At 46.2% G+C, this 17,768-nt stretch overlaps 4 protein-coding genes and 1 pseudogene across 4 annotated transcripts; 4 read left to right on the top strand and 1 right to left on the bottom strand.

Annotated features, from left to right (window-relative positions):
- The first annotated feature begins 2,271 nt into the window (after positions 1–2,271).
- On the top strand, positions 2,272–2,583 carry LOC142437594 (histone H4). The gene has a single exon (XM_075540694.1). The coding sequence runs from the start codon at positions 2,272–2,274 to the stop codon at positions 2,581–2,583; it is 312 nt and encodes a 103-aa protein (XP_075396809.1).
- Positions 2,584–3,843: 1,260 nt separating this feature from the next.
- LOC142437593 (histone H3.1) lies at positions 3,844–4,264 on the top strand. The gene has a single exon (XM_075540693.1). It carries the CDS (start codon positions 3,844–3,846, stop codon positions 4,252–4,254), a length of 411 nt encoding a protein of 136 aa, XP_075396808.1. The 3' UTR covers positions 4,255–4,264.
- Positions 4,265–7,249: 2,985 nt separating this feature from the next.
- Positions 7,250–8,199, top strand: H1-5 (H1.5 linker histone, cluster member). Its single transcript, XM_075540691.1, has one exon. It carries the CDS (start codon positions 7,275–7,277, stop codon positions 7,950–7,952), a length of 678 nt encoding a protein of 225 aa, XP_075396806.1. The 5' UTR covers positions 7,250–7,274; the 3' UTR covers positions 7,953–8,199.
- Positions 8,131–8,812, bottom strand: LOC142441851 (histone H2A.J-like; annotated as a pseudogene).
- Positions 8,671–9,281, top strand: LOC142437592 (histone H2B type 2-F). Its single transcript, XM_075540692.1, has one exon. The coding sequence runs from the start codon at positions 8,827–8,829 to the stop codon at positions 9,205–9,207; it is 381 nt and encodes a 126-aa protein (XP_075396807.1). The 5' UTR covers positions 8,671–8,826; the 3' UTR covers positions 9,208–9,281.
- Positions 9,282–17,768: the final 8,487 nt, after the last annotated feature.

Below are 17,768 nucleotides of genomic sequence, written 5' to 3'. Positions count from 1 at the left end.
GGTAGGTGCTGCACCAAGGCTGGCAAGGTGGTGAAGGCAGCTCTTTTCCTCCAGAAGAGGGGCTCTCAGGCCCCCAGTATCGAGAGTGGGTGGCTTGTTAGATATCTTTGCTAGTTCTCCTGCATTCAAGTCCCTGGTACTGAGTCTGAGGAGTGGAGCAGGTGAGGGCACGTCAATGTCTATCGTGGACTTGGGAGCTCAAGAGGCTGTGGCATCCTTGGCCAGCAGGACTCAGGCACAGGTTGGGGCATAACAGACTGAACTTTGACATCACACTGACCCTTGTCATGTGGAGCCAAGGTGACCTTTACATAAAACCAAGATGGATAGCTGGCAAGCTGATGTAAACGACCTTAAATCTTTATAGTGTTTTGCCGTAAAAGCGCAAATAATAAATCTCAGATATCATTTAAGAACATTGATTAAGTCTTAAATAAGACAAAGCCCCAACACTCAGATGAGACCATTAGCCCAAGATCATAATGGTGTCCAAGGATTCACAGAAATGCCGCCACTTCAATGGGACACCGGAAGGCAAAGGGAACTGTCTTCAATACAGTTAGTGGCGGAGCAATACCCCACAGTTGCAGGTGAAGCTGCAGACGTGGAGTGGCTCCGTGATTGGCATACATACATAATAAGAAAGAAGAGCTTACAAGATAGACTCGGGGCCCTGTGCCTAAGGAGCATGCAACCTTGGCTTCCCAATTGGGCACATTCAGGGAAGTTCTCAAGGCGGTAGGCCAATTAGGCCAACTTCATCCCCTCACTGGTTATGTGAGTGCTAGGAAACCACTACTCCACGGTGCCTGAAGGCAGGGCCAGAAGAGCCCTGGTAACATAATGGCTACCTGCAGCTTCCCAGGAGAAAGACAGGGCCATTTCCTCCCATAAAGCTTAACAGTCTCGGAAACCCGGGCCAGTTTTACCATGTCCTATAGGGCTGAGTCAGTATTGGCTCGATGGTAGTGACCTTGGTTTTGTAAGGACACTGCTAGCAAAATGATCTGAAAGAATTCAGTGGAGGCCGGATTTATGTGGAGACACAAAAAACGGAGTCAGGGCACCGGTGGCCCAGTAGGGTTGTGTGCGCACTGGGGGTAGCAAAGGAGATGATCGCTCCTCAGAACTGCTGTACTGATGAACGGCCTTGGGAACATCTGCGTGCGATTCTACTCTGTCCTATAATGTCACTATTAGTTCACATCAACTCCACTGGGATGCGTTGGGTGTGGTTTTAATGCCTGGACCAGGCTGCCGCGTCTTTTTCCCACTGAGCAGCTGGTGGATTCAAACCATCTACCTTTTGCTTAGCAGTCAAGTGCTTAGCTCCAAATTCACAGATCAACCTTCGATTTCACTGAGAGCAGACAAGAAATGGATTGAGACTGTATCTTCCATCACTGAAATTGAACCGTAACTACAAGGGACCCCCACCTAGCGTGAGCCATGGTTAACATTTAATCCTGTTATAGGGGGAGAGACCCCAGATTCAAACGCATCTTATGGAGAGCCCTCCCTTCACTAAGTTTTAAGGAGGACAAAGGCAAAGACAAATCAAATGAAGGAGCCTATCCACATTAGAGAGTACCGGTGTCCAAAGGAGTCAGAGCTACATGGCTAAAGACTCAACTCACTGTCACCTGTCAATGCTGACTCATTGTGGGTGGAAAAATGGAGGCCCGGATCAGATAGAATTTAGCCAGATGGACTGTGACCGCGTAGGACCGAGTATAAATTAACCAATGAGTTTCTGAGGCTGCAAATCTTGACATGGTTCGAAAGTCTAAATCTTACTCCCTTGGAGCCGATGGTGGGTTCGAACTGCTGGCCTTATGGTTAGCAGTCTCAGGAATAACCCTTATGGCCAAGGACTCCGCAACATTCTATGGAAAGTATTTAAGAGGCACAAATAGCTAAAATAAATGCCATCCTCCTCCAGGGACGTTACTCGATGCCAAGCGCCAGTATGACTGTGGACAGCAACCTGCATAGTTTGACCTGAACAGTGGAAGGTCCTTTCATAAAGGCAAGCGCAAAGTAAAGAAAAAAGGCCAAGTTTAAAAAGCGGTTTGCCTCATAGTAGTTTTTGCACAGACATGTGTTTGAAGCTAAGGTTAAGGACCTCCCCTTTCTGCTCCTTGAAGAAGTGGGCAGGGCTTGATGGCTTGAACTAATTCTACTCACGTGACCAGTCTCCAAACAGGTCCGATTCGTTACTATATAAATTCCTACCCCAAGGGTTACTTCATTGCCTATTTGGTAGCAGACATGTCTGGTCGCGGCAAAGGCGGGAAGGGTCTGGGCAAAGGCGGCGCCAAGCGGCACCGCAAGGTGCTCCGCGACAACATCCAGGGCATCACCAAGCCCGCCATCCGCCGGCTGGCTCGGCGCGGCGGCGTCAAGCGCATCTCGGGGCTCATCTACGAGGAGACGCGCGGCGTCCTCAAGGTGTTCCTGGAGAACGTGATCCGCGACGCCGTCACCTACACGGAGCACGCCAAGCGCAAGACGGTCACGGCCATGGACGTGGTCTACGCGCTCAAGCGCCAGGGACGCACCCTCTACGGCTTCGGCGGCTGAGCGCCCCTTCCTTACCCAATTATTCGCCAATCCACCCAAAGGCCCTTTTCAGGGCCACCCACAAAGTCCACTGAGGAGCTTGCTGCACATTTTTCATACTCCTTAACATTCTCGCGTGGAATTTATTCCTTGGTATGTTAAGCAAAAAGTAGGCAATCTGCTGGTTTATTCAACTCGGTAATGTGGGAATTTAACCCTCTCAGGCAATGTGTCCACTTTGAGAATGCGTGGAGAACTCAGGGCATAAGGTAATCAAGTGGTCAGAATTCCCGTTTCATGGATCCTTTGTCCTTTCAATGCCTCCTCGCCATAACTGCAGAGCATGCTGTGCAGCGTGGCTTACAGAACCACAGGTTCTGGATTGTCTTCAATAATCTGAGGGACATTAAATTTCATAGGTACAAACATTACTTTGTCCAATTGTGAATCATGTCCAAACCTATACTTTTATTTTTATATTTAATCTTTTTCACTTCCAAATTATCCTTGACCAGAATACTGGTTTTGCTGCAATCGAGAGCCATGATGCACTTCACAGAAAGGTTTTTGAGAGATTAAACATAATACATGAAATTAGATGCTACCACTTATGAGTCAATACAGTTACACAGTAAACTCTTTAGATAGAAAGTACAGTACCTACATAAGCTAGCACACAGGTGTTTATTGATTCAAGTTCATGCTGACTCTGTTCCTATAGGACACAGTAGAACTGCCTCTGTGGGTTTCATTTTTAAACATTTTATTAGGGACTCATACAACTCTTATCACAATCCACAATACATCAATTGTGTAATGCACATCTGTACATTCTTTGCCCTCATCATTTTCAAAGCATTTGCTCTCCACTTAAGCCCTTGGCATCAGGTCCTTTTTTTCCCCCTCCCTCCCCGCCAAACCTATATTTCTAAGTAATTTTTCATTCTGTTCCTTTTAATGTTCATAAACCGCGTCACCAGTCCAGTCATATAATTTACGTACAATAGTGGAAGGCACGTTCAGTCACACAAGAGAAGAAAAGCCAAGTAATCTTGATATATAGAAAATGAGAACTTTTTAAAATGCTGAAACGTTGCCTAGGCAGACGTGAGCGCGGGAAAATCTGCGCAGTAATTAGAGAGTTAACCCAGAAGTCAATGCGGTTGGTCGGGTAATGAAGAGCCGCAGCGCATTATCCAATCAGAACCCACGAGTTCCTACAAATACGGCGCCAATGTTGCACCGACTCTCACTTTTCGATCCAAGTAGCTGTAATCACTCATGGCTCGCACCAAGCAGACGGCCCGCAAGTCGACCGGCGGCAAGGCGCCGCGCAAGCAGCTGGCCACCAAGGCGGCCCGCAAGAGCGCGCCGGCCACGGGCGGCGTGAAGAAGCCCCACCGCTACCGGCCCGGCACCGTGGCGCTGCGCGAGATCCGGCGCTACCAGAAGTCCACGGAGCTGCTGATCCGCAAGCTGCCCTTCCAGCGGCTGGTGCGCGAGATCGCGCAGGACTTCAAGACGGACCTGCGCTTCCAGAGCTCGGCCGTCATGGCGCTGCAGGAGGCGTGCGAGGCTTACCTGGTGGGGCTCTTCGAGGACACCAACCTGTGCGCCATCCACGCCAAGCGCGTCACCATCATGCCCAAGGACATCCAGCTGGCCCGCCGCATCCGCGGAGAGCGGGCATAAGTGACCCGTGTTCAGGAACTCAACAAAAGGCTCTTTTCAGAGCCCCTCCCTTTTCACCGGAAGAGCTGCTCCTTCGAAAAGCTGCACTGTGTGCCGCCAGTTTGAAACGGCCTGCAGAGCTGTGATCAGTTAAGAGCTTGAGTTGGGACTAGGTTGAGCGAAAGCCTGGTTTCACTGTAGCACTGTGCTTGAGGTGGGATCCAAATTGGGCAATCATTTCCCGTTGAGTTAACCCTGCACCGGACACTCCTGTGTGTTAACGGTCCCTTTTGGGGCCTCGTTTGTGCCATCTACTGACTTTTTTACTGATATCTGCCCCTATAGTTCTCTATACTGTCCCCCTTGGGGTTCAGCCGTCTTATATTGCGAGATTGCTTTCCCCAGCCTCGAGTCTTGGGAGCTTAAAGTCCACCAGCATTTTGATTCTGTACTTCATTGGACAGATTAAGGTTTTAGGGATTGAGATTAGCTAGCTTTCCCTCATGATCAGGTTCTGGGTTGGATCCCTTGACATTTAATAGCTCAAGGCTTAACCTGAGCTGTCCCAGAGGAGCCTTTCTAAACAGCTTTGGGTTCTCGAACATGCTCTATTGATTTACCTATGCGATTTTTACCTCTTATAGTCTCCGTTCCCCCTTATGTACTCTTAGCACTTCATTTTCTACTTGTTTATGTTAAAAGTTGGTTGACTGATTAAACAATTCTTTACTGGATCATTTAGTGCCCCTTAGATCTTACTTTGACTTACTGTTAGGTTGTAGTTTTTCTGGTCTAGAAAGTATCTTGATGTCACGATTTCAGGATTAATTTATTCAGTTCTTTTAACTTGAGAAATGTGGAGCATATTCTCTTGATTTTGCACATATTTTGTTGTAAGGTTGTTTTTAGTTTAATAATTTTATTGGGGGTTCATGCAACTCTTATCACAATCCATACATCCCTTGTGTCAAGCACATTTGTACATTCGTTACCCTCATTCTCAGCACTTGCTCTTCACTTTGCCCCTGGCATCAGTTCCTCAATTTCCACCTCCCTCCCTGCTTTTCCTCCCTCATGAATCCTTGATAATTTATAAATTATTTTGTCATATCTTGCACTGTCTGACGTTTCCCTTCATCCACTTTTCTGTTGCCTGTACCCCAAGGAGAAAGTTATATGTAGATCCTTGTAATCGGTTCCTTCTTTCCACCCCAAGCTTTACTCTTTTAAAGGCCTTAAGGTGGACTCTACTTTGAGGTTGCCCATAGGCCATGGTTCACAGGCCTTCCACTCCTGAAAATAGATCAAGAAGGAAGACCAATTTGACCTTCCAAACGGTTTTCAGTGGCAAGAATTGACTTCATTCCATCAGAACTGTGAATCATCTCCTGATCCATTAACGAGCAAGCTGGCACGCTTTCATTTTCCTTCTGAAATAGTAAAGTGCTCCAACCTCTTCGTCTTCTTCTCAGCTCTCTTGGATGTTAATGTTTTGTATTGTTTTGAATTATTCAAAACCATTCTAAAACCCTAGTCCTGCTGTAGTAGTGTGTTACAAATGGGGCTGCTAACTACAAGGCCATCAGTTCAAATCCCCCAGAGGCAGTCCTATATGGCCACCATGAGTAGAAAATAGACTCAATAGTAGTGTTTGCTTTTGATTTTCTCTAAAATACAGTCCCTTGACATACAACCTGAAACCAACCCAAACTCACTGCCATCGAGTCATGCTGACTCATACTGACCCCATAGGACTACCTCTGTGGGTTTTCCGAGCTAGTAAGTCTTCCCAGGAGTCGCAACCCTCAATTTTCCTCCCCCAGAGTGACTGGTGGTTTTACTCTACAGACTCAGCGACCCTATAGGACTGTATGGAAGTGCCCTCACTATGCCACCAGGACTTGCATATCCAGTCTACCCTTCTTAAAACAGACAACCATCCTTCTAAAAGGAACTTTTTCTAGCTTACACACACAGATATCCACACTGATAGTTCCTCGCTGCTTGCAGAAGATAAACTTCCTGGCAATTCAACAGCTGAAATGTGGATGGCAATAAGGGTTTTTATGTAAGTCCTGGGAAACGTGTTTTGGAAATCTGTTAGGATCCAGGGTCATGTGAGTCGCGTGTGCTTTACTCTGGGATGGGTGGTTGGTGGTGGGTGGTGCTGCTGGAAGCCTGTGGAGAATTTCCCGCAAATCAATGAACTGTTTCATAAAGTGAATTATCTGACACACACTTTTGGGGTCCTCATTTTAATGGACAGCATCCCAAATAGATGACATACGGCATTTCAATGAAAGTTTCCATCTGAGCTTCTGAATCTGAAATCAGAGATTTCCATTCCTCTGGCAACAAAAGGAAAGTAGCCACTCTGTCCATTTGCATCCCAAGCTGCAAATTCCCTGTTCTCTAAAGACATGAGCACATGGAAACTCAGAGAAGGCAGAACCGGTTTTGAAACAGGGTCTAGGTTGTCGAATTAGGGCAGTGAGAAATCCCTTGTCCTCTGCCTGTGTTACTTACTGCACTTTGAAACAAAGTTTATATCCAACCCAAGAAACGTTGCGTCTTTCGTGCGGTGCAATCCAAAAGCTCAACTGGGACACAAATCGTATTCAAAAATATTCGTTCGATGCTTATAAAAATGCATCGCCACCGACAGCTAACTATCACGATGGCTGCAGGGGGGTGGCTTCTAAGGCAAAACTACAGGGGTTTTAAAGTGTATTTCTCATCTGTCCCGCACGGTTCATAAAAACACAAGGAAGTTTGTGAATCTGAAAGCCCTTTTCCTCCTTTGGAGCTTCAAAGAGCCAAATGCTGTCGCGTTGTTCGTCTCATTTAATCAAATTTGGTAAACTAACAAACACAACTTGGAAGTCATCCCCAGCGGTGTCCTCCTCAAGGCGGAGGGTTCGCCGCTCCACCAATCACAGAGCAGCGTCCGCCTATATAAGGCCGGGGCCCCAAGCAGACCAGCATTGCGAAGTTTGCTCTCCTTAGGTTCCAGCTCTTTCCTCGATTTCCTCTTAATCGCCATGTCTGAAACAGCTCCCGCTGAGACCGCCGCCCCGGCGCCGGTGGAGAAGTCTCCCGCCAAGAAGAAGACCGCGAAAAAGGCTGCTGGTGGCGCTGCGAAGCGCAAGGCCACCGGCCCTCCTGTCTCCGAGCTGATCACTAAGGCGGTTTCGGCCTCCAAGGAGCGCAATGGCCTTTCCCTGGCCGCGCTCAAGAAGGCGTTGGCAGCTGGCGGGTACGACGTGGAGAAGAACAACAGCCGCATCAAGTTGGGCTTGAAGAGCCTGGTGAGCAAGGGCACTCTCCTGCAGACCAAGGGCACCGGCGCCTCTGGCTCCTTCAAGCTCAACAAGAAGGCCGGCTCCGGCGAGGTCAAACCCAAAGCCAAGAAGGCGGGCGCGACCAAAGCCAAGAAACCTGCCGGCGCCACTCCGAAAAAGCCCAAGAAGGCGGCAGGGGCTAAGAAGGCCGTGAAGAAGACTCCGAAGAAAGCCAAGAAGCCTACCGCGGCGGGTGCTAAGAAAGTCGCCAAGAGCCCCAAGAAGACCAAAGCTGCGTCTAAGCCGAAGAAGGCCGCCAAGAGTCCTGCCAAGCCGAAGCCCGTGAGGCCCAAAGCCACGAAGTCCAAGGCCTCCAAGCCGAAGGCAGCTAAGCCTAAAGCGGCAAAGGCCAAGAAGGCGGCGCCTAAAAAGAAGTAAGATGCATAACTTGCTTTCAGAACAAACCCCAAAGGCTCTTTTCAGAGCCACCCAAATATATCTGACAAATAAGCTGTACGCAAATCTGAATTGCCTGCATGGTAGTTGTTACCTTGTAACCTGGTTAAAAGACCGAGCTAAAATTTCCATTCGCCAAGCCTCTAGCGACACCTTTCGTTCACAAGAGGTACTGCAGGGCTGACCGTGAGGTTGTGAATGAGCCTTGTGTTTTGAAAACTTTCCCCTTGGCCTTGGGGGAGGGGGGGACGCCACCCTACGCGATGGTGACTTTGCCCAGCAGCTTGTTGAGCTCCTCGTCGTTGCGGATGGCCAGCTGCAGGTGGCGCGGGATGATGCGCGTCTTCTTGTTGTCGCGCGCCGCGTTGCCCGCCAGCTCCAGGATCTCGGCCGTCAGGTACTCCAGCACGGCCGCCAGGTACACGGGCGCGCCGGCCCCGACGCGCTCGGCGTAGTTGCCCTTGCGGAGCAGGCGGTGCACGCGGCCCACCGGGAACTGGAGCCTGGCGCGAGCTTTGCCGCCCTGTCTGCCACGCCCAGACGTAATACTGTACCAGGGAATTAAACAAAGTGAAAATTTTGGATCTACCCTACTTATAGGTATTGCAAGGCGCGAAAAGGAAGTGGTGCAGTAGGCTAAAATTACATTTTTACTTAAACCAATGGAGTCATAGTTTTGAAGTACAGGTGTTTTGATTGGGCAATGTTAATTTAAACGTCATCCAGGGTTTCTCACCAATCAGACACATAGGTTAACCGAACCACTGCTTTGCATAAGACCTATGAACAAAAGGGCCACGCGCCACGACCAACTTCACTTTTCTCTCTGTCTCTATCGACATCCGTTGCCTCCACCATGCCTGAGCCGGCCAAGTCCGCGCCAGCCCCGAAGAAGGGCTCCAAGAAGGCGGTGACCAAGGTGCAGAAGAAGGACGGCAAGAAGCGCAAGCGCAGCCGCAAGGAAAGCTACTCGGTGTACGTGTACAAGGTGCTGAAGCAGGTCCACCCCGACACGGGCATCTCGTCCAAGGCCATGGGCATCATGAACTCGTTCGTCAACGACATCTTCGAGCGCATCGCCGGCGAGGCGTCCCGCCTGGCGCATTACAACAAGCGCTCGACCATCACGTCGCGGGAGATCCAGACGGCCGTGCGCCTGCTGCTGCCCGGGGAGCTGGCCAAGCACGCCGTGTCCGAGGGCACCAAGGCCGTCACCAAGTACACCAGCTCCAAGTGAGCTGCTAATAGGTGAATTTCTGCAATCGACTGCACTCATGCACAACGGCTCTTTTCAGAGCCACTCATGTTTTCAAAAAAGAGTTGGCACCTATTTATCTCCACCTGCCTGACTGAACACAGGCTTGTTGCAAGTTAGAAATTTGTTTATACCATTTTACTCTTATAAAGACCTGCTGATTTGGTTAGTGTGTTGGGCTGCTAGTTGCAAAAAAGCTAAAAGGAGCTCATCCCTAAGTTAGTCCCTTCCCTCTACCCTCCACCCCTTTTAAAATTTAGCCCAAATACTGGGGAGTATCCAACTGGGGATATAAATGGGAATCAAACCAGGGGAATAAACTAGGATCAAATTACCTGGTGTCACCGGCCTAGAGACAAATAGTAGATCCTTACCAGATGGCTGGTGGGTGATTTGAGTTTTTCTTCAGATTAATATTGGTCCTAATTCTAGATCCCCCCCCCCCCCCATTCTTGAGAAGACGGAAGTATTCCTCACTCCTCGCTATCCCCGCTCCAGTATTCGTGAATTAAAATGCAAGTTCATCCTGCTTTGTGCCTCCACTCACCTTTCAATGTTTCACCCCTTTGGGGCTGTGGGGGGGGGGGGGACACAGCATTTCTGCCTTTTGAAATTATAGTATAGGATACAATTTTATTATGGTATAGGATACCACATAGGAGGCTTCAAAAAGTGCACAGTATAATTTTAATTCTCAAAAAAATTTTAAAGCCCCTGTTGGCATCTGAGATTTATACATTGTTGGAGGAATTTATACATTGTTGGGGAAGACCTCGGGTTTTTTTTTTTTTTTTTTTTTTTAAGTCCAACGATTGGTGCTTTCAAACTCCTGTCCTTGTGGTTGGCAGCTCAATGTCGTCAGGGCTCCTTATATGTATTTATATAAGGAATATTTTAATTCCTTTTAAAAAACGTGCATTTGAAGATCTAGCCACAGTGGGTGGGATAGCACGTTAAGTCCACAGTTCGAAACCATTCGCTGCTCCGAGGGAGAAAGGGCTTAAGGCTCCCGTCAGCAGTTAGTGTCTCAGGAAACTCGGGGACAGTTTCACCTTGTCATATAGGGTCGCTTTGAGTCTGCATCCCTCCACAGCAGAGTTTGGCTTCCTGTCCTCTGTCGGGTAAGCGCTGGACTACCAATTCAAACCCACCAGCCATCCATGGAAGAAAGACGATGCTATCGATCTGCTCCCACAATCATTTCAAACTCACACTCGCTGCCACCCAGTCAATTCCGACTCATAGCAACCCTGAAGAACAGGCTGTAAGGTTTTACCGAAGTAGAAAACCTCCTTTTTCTCCCATGGATCAGCTAGTGGGTCTGGCCTTGTGTTTAGCAGCCTAATAGGGATCCGACGACACCACCTGAACCACTACACTACACCCTTTGGAATCGTGTTCCCCTAAGTGGGCAATACCTTCCCTGGGCGCTGGAACATTGGGGGGCGAGGGGTGGGGGGCTGAAAAAGCAGAGATCTACCCTTTATCCTGCACTCTAGACTCTAGTACATAAAAAATAGTCTTTTCTGAGGAGGGGGCGGTCTTCTTGAGCCAGAATTGACGCACGCGGTGGCAATGAGTTTGTTTTAAACCACACAAGCGCTGGAAGCCTACACACTCCGGGTCAGTATGAGGCCGAATGGACCCCAAGGCAGTGCGTTGTCATTGCGGTTTGGTGTTTAGTGTGACACAGCCTCACGTGTGTTACATTTCTCGTCTCAGGGTCCTTTTCTGCTCTTATAAAGGACTGAAGGTGTAATCAAGAAATTAATTAAATAGTTCTGAGGATCCAGAGATGGTGATTATGTGTGTGAAAACTATCGACATTTACTATATTAGAAGTTAAAACTAGGGAGAGGGGAGCAGGGAGGGAGGGAGAAAAAAGAGGACTTGATTCACAGGGCTTAAGTGGAGAGCAAATGCTTTGAAAGCGATGAGGGCAAAGAATGTGCTTTATACAAGTGATGTATGTATGGATTGTGTTAAGAGTTGCATGAGTCCCTAATAAAATATTTTTTAAAAAAAGTAGTTAAAACTGAACAAAGTAAAATACTTATTTTAATTCATTAAACATAACAATGGTGACTGCATTGTCTAGCAATTAAATAATATTTTATTTTTAAAAGCTGTATTTCTCAAAGTGGCCCAAAAGTGTTAGTAAAAATAGTAACTTATCTCTTTAACGTCTGACAAAATACAAAACAGTTAGATTCTTGTATTTGTTTCTGCATTCGATTTAACATGTTGCAATATTACTGTCATGCAAAAATGAGTGAAAAGGGCACGTTTTAGAATTTACATGAACATTTCAGCACCACAGACCCACTGACCGGGTGTCAGAGAACCCCGGAGGTTCCCAGACCACGACATGAAAATCATTACCCTGCAGGCCTAGAGAGGCAACACCATTCCACTGATTCACTTAGCCACCTCATTCGTGGCGGGGTCACTCTGCTGCACTGGTGAAGCGTTGGGCTGCAACCAACAAGACTCGCTATTCCTGTGAACAGTTACAGGCTCCCAAACCCAGCAGGGGCTGCTCTGACAAAGCATTGCCTGGAGGGCAGGGTGTTTGTTGCTTTTTGTTCATCTTGATGGCGGCACCCTATTGGGGGTGGTTGTGGTAGAAACGAATGCACAGGACAATCCAAAAAATGCCTTCCGAATGAAATTAGGATTTGGATTCCCAGCAGTGACAGTCTTTTGGTGGGAAAACCATTTTTCTGGGGTTTTTCTCGTACTGGACCTATGCAATATTTGTCGTTATGAGATTAACTCACTTTGCTACACACAATAATGTTTTCCAAACTCCAGGTTCCTGAGTCATATATTATATTATTTTTTTTTGAATTTGCTTAAGGAAACAGCATACCATTTTCCATAACGTCCCTACAATTCTGCGACCTGCCACCAGTGGATGAAGGTTAGAGTCTCTCCACACCCTTGCTAACATTTGCTTGTTTTTGTTTTTTGTAAATCTTCGTTATCAGTGGTGGCATATGCTGTTATCTCATCTTTGTGTTAATTAGCATTTCCTTCATAGTTAATGATCTCAAGCATTCCTTCACATGCCTCTTTTTTGGCCACTTGGAGTCACCATTTCTGGTGAATTGTTTATTCGTGCCTTCTGCCCATTATTTATCTATCTATTTATTTATTTATTTTTTTTCTTGTTCGTCCTTTAAAAAAATCATTTTATTGGGGGCTCTTATACAGCTCCTATCACAATCCATCCATCCATCCAGCTCCTATCACAATCCATCCATCCATCCATCCATCCATCCATCCATCCATCCATCCATCCATCCATCCATCCATCGTGTCAAGCACATTTGTTCATTTGTTGCCATCATCATTCTCAAAACATTTTCTTTCTACTTGAGCCCTTGGAATCAGCTCTTCATCCCCCCTGCACCTCATGAACCCTTGATAACTTATAAATTGTTATTATTTTTTCATTTCGTCCACTGACCGAAGCCTCCCTTCTTCCACTTTTCTGTTGCCCGTCTCCCAGGGAGGGAGTTATATGTAGATCATTGCGATAGGTTCCCCCTTTCTTCCCACACCTTCCCCCTTCCCCTCCTGGTATCGCTACTCTCATTATTGGTCCTGAGGGGTTTATCTTTCCTGGATTCCCTATGTTGCCAGCTCTTAACTGTACCTGCGTACATGCTCTGGTTTAGTGCATTTGTAAGGTAGAATTGGGATCATGATAGTGGGGGGAGGAAGCATTTAAGAACTAGAGGGAAGTGGTATATTTTTCAGTGCTGTACTGCACCCTGACTGACTCATCTCTTCCTTGTGACCCTTCTGTAAGGGGATGTCCAATTGTCTACAGATGGGCTTTGGGTCTCCACTCCGCCCTCCCCCTCATTCACCTTGATATGACTTTTCGTTCTGGGTATTTGGCACCTCATGATCACACAGGCTGGTGTGCTTCATCCATGTGAACTTTGTTGCTTCTCAGCTAGATGGTTGCTTGTTTATCTTCAAGCCTTTAAGACCCCAGACACTATATCTTTTTTTTCTTTTCAAAATTTTATTAGGGGCTCATACAACTCTTATCACAATCCATACATATACATACATCAATTGTATAAAGCACATCCATACATTCTTTGCCCTAATCATTCTTAAAGCACTTGCTCTCCACTTAAGCCCTTTGCATCAGGTCCTCTTTTTTCCCCCTCCCACTCCACTCTTCCCCCTATATCTTTTTATAGCCTGGCACCATCAGCTTTCTTCACCACATTTGCTAGGAGCCCATTTTGTCTTCAGCGATTATTTCCGGAAGGTGAGCATCATGGAATGCCAGATTAGAACAAAGTGTTCTTGAGGTGAGGGAGTTCTTGAGTAGAGGTCCAATGTCCGTCTGCTACCTTGATACTTAACATATAAATAAATGCACATAGATCTATTTCCCTATCATTATATATAAATATATTTATATACATGCATGCCTGTATTTAGACCTCTATAAATGCCATTTGCCTCCTAGTTCGTTCCTCTATTTCCTTTTACTTTCCTTTTGTCCCACTCTCATGTCAAGCCCTCATTCAAGTTTCAGTAATTCCTCTCAGTTACATTGCCCTTGATCAAGCCCTACTAGGTAACCGATGCCCTTTCTCGCTGTTGATTTTATATCACTTGTTTTTCCCTTGTCCCTGGGTTTGTTAACACCCACTTCCTTCCCCCACCTTCCCTCTTCCATGTCTTCCCCCACCACTCTCAACAATTGGTTGGTTGGTTGTTTGCTCCTCCAGATTGTTTATCCCACCTATCTTATCTAGATAGGCCTATAGAGACGATAATAAGCACAAAAAAGCAAGGCAGAGCAAATCAAAACAACAAAAGAAAACAAAAAAACCAAGCAACAACAATAACCAAAGACCACAAAAAGCCTATAAATTGTTCAAGGTCTGTTTGTTGACCTTTAGGAGTGCTTTTCAGGGCAGTTTGGTGGTGTAATAGTTAAGATTTATTGTGCCAACTTGACCGATGAACATATGTGCGATTTCGTTGAAGGGCAGTTTAATTAAGAGCGGTGAGATAAATGGCTTGTCTAGCCTCACCTTTCTGGTCTCTTGTTCTCTGATGGCCGGACCAGTGTGGGGCTGCCTGAATTACCATGGCTGGGTAATGGCTTGTGAAATCAGGAAGTAAAAGGCCTACTCTCATTTTGGATTTTTTAGTACTTTTTCGATTATCCTAGGTTTCTCTCCTTTCCATATAAAGTTGGTGATTAATTTTTTCCCATTTCTTTGAAGAATTATGTTAGTATTTGGGTTAGAATTGCATTTTATTTATATATCTTATTTTGGGTAATATCGACAGTTTCACTACATTAAGTCTTTGAACATTCTCCCATGTATGTAAGTTTCTTTCCATTTCTTAAGACAGTGGTTGTTGTTCCCCCCCACCCCCAACAGTTTTGTTGGCATGGAATGTACACATCCTACAGTTCAGGATTTCAATCATTCAATCATATGAAGGACAATTGTACAATCATTACCACATCAATTTTAGAGGAAAGCCCCCACCCCCATGGCTGCATTGCCTTTAAAGAGTTATATACTCCCAGTCCCAATCCGTTCTAGTGTTCCCTTCACCACCTTAAATTTTTTTTACTCCCCTAATCTCCTTTCCCTTCCTATCACCCACCACCCTGTATTTTCTATATCACTTTACATCAGTTATTATCAGTAGCTATCCACCCCTCTGCTTCACAGCTGGGAGACCCAACAGAAAAAAAATAAAAAACAAAATTGCACTCAGGTGGTAAGGATAAAATCATAATACCACAAAGACAGACTGCAAATAATGTGGAAGGAGGAAAAGACCCCCATCAACATTCAAAAAACCCGGGACGAAATTTCTGTTATGAGACACTTAGTAGGGGTGGGTGGGTAGGGGGAGTTGGAGTAGGGACCCAAAACCCATTTGTGGCCAATGGAACATCCCCCCACAGAGGGGTCCCAGGGAGGGGTTGAGTCAATCCGGGTGCAGGAGAGCACCAATGGATCACGCCATATACCTCTGTTCCCTTGAGGCCTCCCCACCCCCCACGATCATGACCCCAGTGCTGCTTCCCACTCTGACTAGACAGGAGCATGTACTCACAACACATGGAACCCAGTAAAAGGAATGGGAATATTGATACCAAAAGGTTAGGGGGAAGTGGGAGAGAGGTGGGGAGGGAGGGGGTCATCGACCACAATGAATGGCACATAACCACACACCACAATCCAGGGGGACGAGCAACAGAAACCAGAGGGGAAGGGAGACAGTGGTTGGTGTGTGATTTGAAAATAATTAACAATCTATAATCTATCAAGGGGGCATCAGGGTTGTAGGTGGGGAGGAGGGAGGGAGGGGGAAAAAGGAGCTGATCCCAAGGGCCCAATGGAAAGTAAATGTCTAGAAAAGAATAGTGGAATATATGTTCTAATAGGTCAGATACAATTGATGTATGGATTGTAACAAGAGTTGTAGTAGCCTCTAATAAAGTGATCTAAAAACAAAACGAGAGATACTTGCACTCAGAATAAATTCAGGGTGCATCTATAGTATAGGGTGGACAACTGGCCAAGTGACCAGCTCAATCGAGCATCATCAAGATGACCATGGTCTCTGCCTGATAGGAAGGCTGTTCAAGGCTCTCGCCTGTGGCTAGAGCGGATCTGCCAGCGGCTCAGTCTGACTAGATACTCTGCAGATAGGGTTTGGGCTCCCACTGTCCCCCAGAGCCCTCTACAAATTGGGTGTTTATAATTTTAGCTCTGATCCCTTTCTTCTCAATTGTCATCTTTGGATCCCACCAGCTAGTGTGCTTTCTCTGCGTGGACTTAGTTGACTCCTTGATTAGATAGCTGCTTGTTTGAATACAAGCCTTTAAGACCCCAGATACTATTCTGATTGATTGCTCTTGGGGGCACCATCTGCTTCCTTCACCACACTTTGCTATAGCACCCTTATCGTCAGTGATCATTTCATGAAGGTGAATATTGACCAGGGACATGATGCAGAACTTATTTTTTTTAAGTTGGGCGTAGGATTTAATGTGACCCTCAAACCCATTCTTAGATCTGTGCTTTAAAAAAAGAATGCTGCAATTTGGGAGTTAATACGGATGTCCTATCATTCCATATTTCTATCATGTCAAGCAGAGTGGTACAAATGCTTTTATTCTCAGTCTCCAAGCAAGCTTCCTTCCTGGACTTCTTGACATCATCTCCCTCTTTCCTCTCCCAGTCTTCTATATCCCTCCACCCTAAAAACAAACAAACAAAACAAACCCTTATTAGTTTCTTTCCATACAGGCTCGACAGCCCTGGGTTTCATTTACTGAAAAACAACACAGCTTCAAGAGGGTGAGCCCCAATGGCGGCACACCTGACTATGAACAAGCATCAGTAGAATACAATAGAATGGCTGTCACAGGATTGCCAGAATAATACGTATCTCAAGAAAGCATACAGGGCATCGATGTAGCAGGACCTTGTTTGTTTGCCAGCCATTGGGACCGCTGTCTTCTGCTTCCTCAGATATCGTGTGCTTTCTAGCTTATGTTCTCAGATTACAAGAGTGTCTGGAGTAGAGTCAAGGTCACCCAGTGGAGTTCCCTGATGGGGTCTCCCTGCTGCAGCCTCTGGAGCATGATGTGCACCCCGAAGATCCAGGATTCAGTGTTCCAGCATTCTGTGGCACCCTGACTAGGTTCCCAGGATACCCCAGATGGCCTAGGTCAATTTTGCCCTCTGGATGCACACCAGTAAAGATGCTCCCCACCTAGTGATCCTAAGAGCATCCTTAGTCTGTGTTTTATAGTTCTCTTTGCACAAGTTTTTTTTTTTTGTCTCAAGTTAGGTTTATTCCTAAGTATTTAATTTCACCCGTATTTCTTCATTTACCCAGTGGGTTGTAAGTAAGGTTTTGTTCAACTTTCATGTAAGCAATTTTTTTGCTTCATCCTCCAAATTGACTACAGAGCTCCTGTGAATTGATTATTGATTTCCAATATCACAGCACTGTTATCTGTAAAGATAGATTGTAGTATCTCAATGTTTTAAATTTGTTGAGGTTTGCTTTGTGGCCTAATACATGATCCATTCAGGACTTTGTTCCATATGTACTGTTGCGTGAACTGTTCTGTATCTATCTAAGAGATCAAGTTGCTTAATTATATTGTTTAATTCTTCTGTATCTTTCTTGACCTATCTTTTCCCAGAAACAGTATATTGAAGTCTTCTACTGTGATAGTTATATAATTATTTGTCAATTTGAGGATTAAGCATGTAGGGGTGGAGTCTAGACTGTCAGTTAGATAAAAGCCAATGAGGCCTCAGCGTGGGCATGTTCTTTCCCCTGAGAATCTGGTTTTTCCTGCTTGGAGGCAAGAGAGACTCTTGGTTCATTTCCATGGGAGACACTCTACTGACAAGGCACATGGCATTATGCTGATAGACCCCATGCCTTGGGAACTGTAAAAGCCATGTAGAGACCCCTACCAGAGCTGAGATGCGTACAGCGCCACTGGATCCAAA

This window comes from Tenrec ecaudatus, chromosome 1, assembly GCF_050624435.1.
Source record: "Tenrec ecaudatus isolate mTenEca1 chromosome 1, mTenEca1.hap1, whole genome shotgun sequence".
Taxonomy (NCBI): domain Eukaryota; kingdom Metazoa; phylum Chordata; class Mammalia; order Afrosoricida; family Tenrecidae; genus Tenrec; species Tenrec ecaudatus.
The sequence above is the reverse complement of the archived record's forward strand: the minus strand, read 5'-3'. Positions and strand labels throughout refer to the sequence as shown.

Coding starts and splice junctions, on each gene's coding strand:
- LOC142437594 (XM_075540694.1), top strand. CDS start 2,272: ATGTCTGGTCGCGGCAAAGGCGGGAAGGGTCTGGGCAAAGGCGGCGCC.
- LOC142437593 (XM_075540693.1), top strand. CDS start 3,844: ATGGCTCGCACCAAGCAGACGGCCCGCAAGTCGACCGGCGGCAAGGCG.
- H1-5 (XM_075540691.1), top strand. CDS start 7,275: ATGTCTGAAACAGCTCCCGCTGAGACCGCCGCCCCGGCGCCGGTGGAG.
- LOC142437592 (XM_075540692.1), top strand. CDS start 8,827: ATGCCTGAGCCGGCCAAGTCCGCGCCAGCCCCGAAGAAGGGCTCCAAG.